The sequence below is a fragment of the Henckelia pumila genome, chromosome 4, assembly GCF_033568475.1.
Source record: "Henckelia pumila isolate YLH828 chromosome 4, ASM3356847v2, whole genome shotgun sequence".
In the NCBI taxonomy this organism is placed as follows: domain Eukaryota; kingdom Viridiplantae; phylum Streptophyta; class Magnoliopsida; order Lamiales; family Gesneriaceae; genus Henckelia; species Henckelia pumila.
In genome coordinates, this window is record NC_133123.1 from 4,399,133 (window position 1) to 4,403,761 (window position 4,629).

A 4,629-nucleotide genomic window follows, 5' to 3' on the forward strand; every position below is an offset into this window, starting at 1 on the left:
ACAAACATAATATGCAAGGTCAGATTATAATTAAGTAGCTCAAAAAAATAATAATCGGCATATGTTTAGGTAATACGTGCACGTTTTAATTTGTTTATTGTTGTGTATGCACAAAAAAATATCGTACATATACACACGATCATTAACAAATTAGTTAATAATTTTGTAGGCATATGAAAGCTTCTTTAATGAGAGATTAGAAATATTTTGTTAATCTCCATCAAACCATTATCTATTTTCCTTATTTAATCAATTATTAAAGGAAATTATGAATGACAGATGTTTGTACTCTTTCCTTAAATGGGATCGTGGTTTACGATAATAAATTTGAGTGGGTTAAGATAATGATTTATTTTCAAGATGACAGATGAAGATGGTCCCTAAGTTGTCAAAGAGAGGGAAATTAAAAAGGCACTTGTGAAGTTACCCTTTCTCTTATAGTAAAATATCCCCTACAATATTTTTTTTTTAAAAAAAAATTAAAATCTCCTAAAATATTGATCTAAAAAACAAACGAAAAATTAAAATAAGATGCATACAATATTGATCTTAATTTTCTATTCTATAAATTAAATATATAAATGTGTATATAGCACAATATATGTAGATATAAAATATTTGAAATATTCCGATTCGCCATCAAAATAAAGGAATATACATACTTTGGCCATATGTATTAAATTTCACACGATCAAAGAAAAGGACACCCTCATTATGCGTAAATATTTGGGGATTAAATCAAGAAAAATCTCGATGATGGAAAAGAAAGTTGGCATTACGACAAATTAAGATAACGTTGCGTTAATCATAGAGTTTTACAAGTTTATCTTTTTTCTTGAATCATATATATGAATGTTTTTTACACCAAAAGTCATTTTACTATGTGTAGATGACTTTTTAAATATCCCAAAAACAAAATGGTGGCATGTGATTAATTCCTGATAGCTTAATCAACCGGTTAATTACTTTTTCAAGTGCAAGTGCGCAATAAAAATTTTGTTTTTTTTTTAGATTATCATTAATTCTCTTACATTGGTTAATTTATTTAATTTTCCACCATCAAACATCCCTTAGTTACTCGATCGCAGTACGTCATGCGATTAAATTATTAAAAAAACTGGAGGGATTACGTTTTCGTAACATATAAATATTCATGAATTCGATCATGAAGAATAAATTAATCCCATGGAGAGTTTTCCTAATTTAATTGTGTGGGTATATGGCAAAAAATTATTCTCTTTTTATGTATACAAGTTTTATTGCTTGTCAATGAAACTCTTCTAAGATAAGAACAGCCTTTAAATTTTGAATCAACACAAATAAATTTCGTTGTCAAATTCCTATAAAATACAAGAAGCTTGTTAAATATAACACACACACACACACATTGCAACTGTCGTATGAAAAAGTTGTTACATGTCGATGGCAAAATAGCGTGACCAAAACTTCTCCCACAATATGCGAACAAATAATTAATTTTTCACATGCCTTCATTCCAAATAAATTAAGTTAATCAATATAATTCAAATATATATATATATATATATATTATAAGTGTTTTGCTATGCTGCCCACCTTTCGTGTCCACCTTCAAGCCCACCTCTGAGGTGACAATCATCCATTGATGAACCATTTGTATCTGATTCATCTCATCTATTGGATGATTGACACCTCATAAGTGGGCATGGAGGTGGGCAGCATAGCAAAACTCTATATATACTGTTAGAGTTTTCTATGTTACAAAGAGGAAACCTGCCCGATCCGAATTCCGATCATTTACACGCGCATTTATGATCATTACGAAGTGTAATTTAACAAGAAGTTAAAATTAATATTGATCATTAATTTCAACCATTTTATTTATTAATTCTATAATTTTCTCTATCATCAATACAAGATCGTTTCTATAAAATTTGCAAGCACAATATTGCATGTCCAATGGCAAAAGAACAATTAATAGGTAAGAAAATATAATTTATATACGGCTTCAACCTATGCTAAAATTGATCACTACAGCTAGAAAATTTATTATACACTCTCCAGGGTGATCATCTGTAAAATATTTAACAAAAATTTCAAAATCCCACATACAGCAAAGCAATAATTCGATCTATACCCCCAACCCCATGATCTCATGAGACAGCTAAACATATAGAGCAGGTTCATTTTATATAAATAATTCCCATCTGGTAATTAATTTTATATCTTCTCGAATAATTATTATAAAATCGTTTTCGACCCATTTACTAAGAGTACCAATTCATGCCCGAAACTTGATACGCCGGTCGGAAAACCCCGTCTCCAAGACTCCCTAGCATTGCCTGTTGCTGCTGCTGTAGTGTAGGGGTTTGCGGCAGCTGGCTAAGAATGGTAGCTATAGAGTTTGTTGTTTCATCCGTTGATCTTCCGAGGCTTCCATCACAATTTTCAGCCATAAATCGCTTCGTGGGCGGAGAGTTCGTGTTCCCTTCATCGTTCCAGTACAAACTTGGGAGTGTAGTACTTCTCTTTGAGGCTCCAGCTGGTACCCAATTAGGAAACTGTGGTGCTGGCTTTGAACCCGATGAACATAAATGAGAGTTCATAGCATCGTTGAAAGTCGTCCCTTGGTATAATTTTTGATGATCGTTTTCAAGAAATGATGCATAATTGGTGCAGGGCTTGATCAGTACTCCTTGTAGCTTCTGCTGTCCCACAGGCATCGACATATTCGGTGTCATTGATCCAAGCATGTCGTTTATATCGTCCCGTTCTTGATCTATCGGCCTTTGCGCTGTGTTCTTCTTGTAAATCCGACACAAGACCCAATCATCAAGCTGGAATCATATATAACCACAAAAAATATCCAATCAAACATCATAAAATCAATTGCAACAAGGCATGCATTAAAGTAATTGTTTGAGATAAATAATAATTACCCTTAAAGATCCCTTTTTGGTGGCTACATCGCAGCCGGGGGGCTTTGTGTTGGAGGGTTTGTTACCAGTGAGCCTGTATTCATGCATGATCCAATTAGTTTTCATTCCCTTTGGTGGCTTCCCTCCATAGAAAACAAGCGCCTTCTTTACGCCAACCTTTTGGGTTCCTCCGGCAGTCAGCACCGGCTTGTCGGTCCCCGTCGCCTTCCAATAGCCGGAAGTAGCCGCCCTGTTCGGCCGTGCCCCGTTCGGATATTTCCGGTCTCTTGGACTGAAAAAATACCACTCTTGCTCCCCAAATGTTGCCTTGGCTGCATAAAGATTAGTTACAATATATAACATTATAACATTAAGTGATAACAATTATTATATCATGATCAAACATAGATAATAAATAATATATTCCGTAAAATTGGAAATAGCAATTAATATTTATATAACGTAACTATTTTCTTTGGAAAAAAAAAAAAAAAAAAACTACTACCTGGAAGTTCCCAAGGATCGAATTTGTAAAGATCAACTTCTGCTATGATCGCAACGGGCAACGGGGCGGAGGCGGCCTTTTTCTTGAGGTAGTGAACCACAAGTTCTTCATCGGTGGGATGGAATCTGAAGCCCGGAGGCAGCTGAGGCTGCTGTGAACCGGTGGAGGAATCGGTGCTTTCCATCAATATTCAATTGATTTCTAATTTTTTTAGCTATTCTTTCTGTATATATATATTTATGTTACTTTAAAAAAAAAAATATTCAAGCTTTTGGTTTTGGGAATTTTAGGAGAGGAGAAGATCATGATACAATTCGGCAAATAAATTTTTGAAAAAGAATTCAATATGAAACTTCAACCTTTTGGCTAGCCCATCTTTTTATACGGTATGTGGCCACTCATGTGAAATAGTGTACAGTTTTCATGCTATGTATTTTCATTTCTTTAAAATACAGGAGCAATTTCAAATTTCAAAAAAAAAAAACATGATCAATAATATTTAATTTAATTTAATAAAATAAATTGTTTCAAATTTAAATTGAAAAACCCGAACTTACGTCATAAACATAAAAAAATATTGAAATTAGTTCACAAAAAATTCATATTTTATTTGAAAGAAAAGTGTGTCTAAAAATTTATGTAATTTAATTTTAACTTGGGAAATCACAAAAAGAATACATGTATATAGGTGTGGCTCAGTTTTGTTGGTCCGTTGAGTTTTTTGCACAGCATCCCAACAAACAATCAACGAAGGGCAAACATGTCATTTCGGTCGTGGAAGGGTGTTTTCGGGATTAACGAATGACGACGACGTTTTTATAATTAGGCGACTGATAAACCGACACGCTCGTTATTTTGGGACGCAGGAGGAGACGACACGTGGCAAAGAATATTTGGGGACCACGGAAAAAATTAGGAAATAAAAAAATAAAAATCGAATTGATTAGACGAGGATAAGTATGGGTAGAATATGCGTGTTTTGCGATAATGTCACGCTTTTGTTAGGCAAATACCATCAACTCTAACACCACCCCTTTATTTATTTATAATTATAAATAATTATTTAATAATGATAATAAAAATATATGAAAATCTGTGTTATAATAGTCAAACACACCGCTGCCATTTATTTTTTATCGAATATTTGGGAAACCTAGCTAGCTATTTTCTCAAGTTTAGAATATATTATTCTTCACCATTTTGTTTTTACGTAGATGGTAAAACCGT

The 4,629-nt window shown here is 33.2% G+C and overlaps 1 protein-coding gene across 1 annotated transcript; it reads right to left on the minus strand.

Annotated features, from left to right (window-relative positions):
* Positions 1–1,961: 1,961 nt before the first annotated feature.
* Positions 1,962–3,757, minus strand: LOC140863619 (NAC transcription factor 56-like). The gene is made up of 3 exons (XM_073267158.1): positions 3,403–3,757; positions 2,919–3,229; positions 1,962–2,816 (listed from the first exon to the last, which is right to left on the minus strand). The coding sequence occupies exons 1-3, from the start codon at positions 3,584–3,586 to the stop codon at positions 2,247–2,249; spliced, it is 1,065 nt and encodes a 354-aa protein (XP_073123259.1). The 5' UTR covers positions 3,587–3,757; the 3' UTR covers positions 1,962–2,246.
* Between the last annotated feature and the right edge of the window lie 872 nt (positions 3,758–4,629).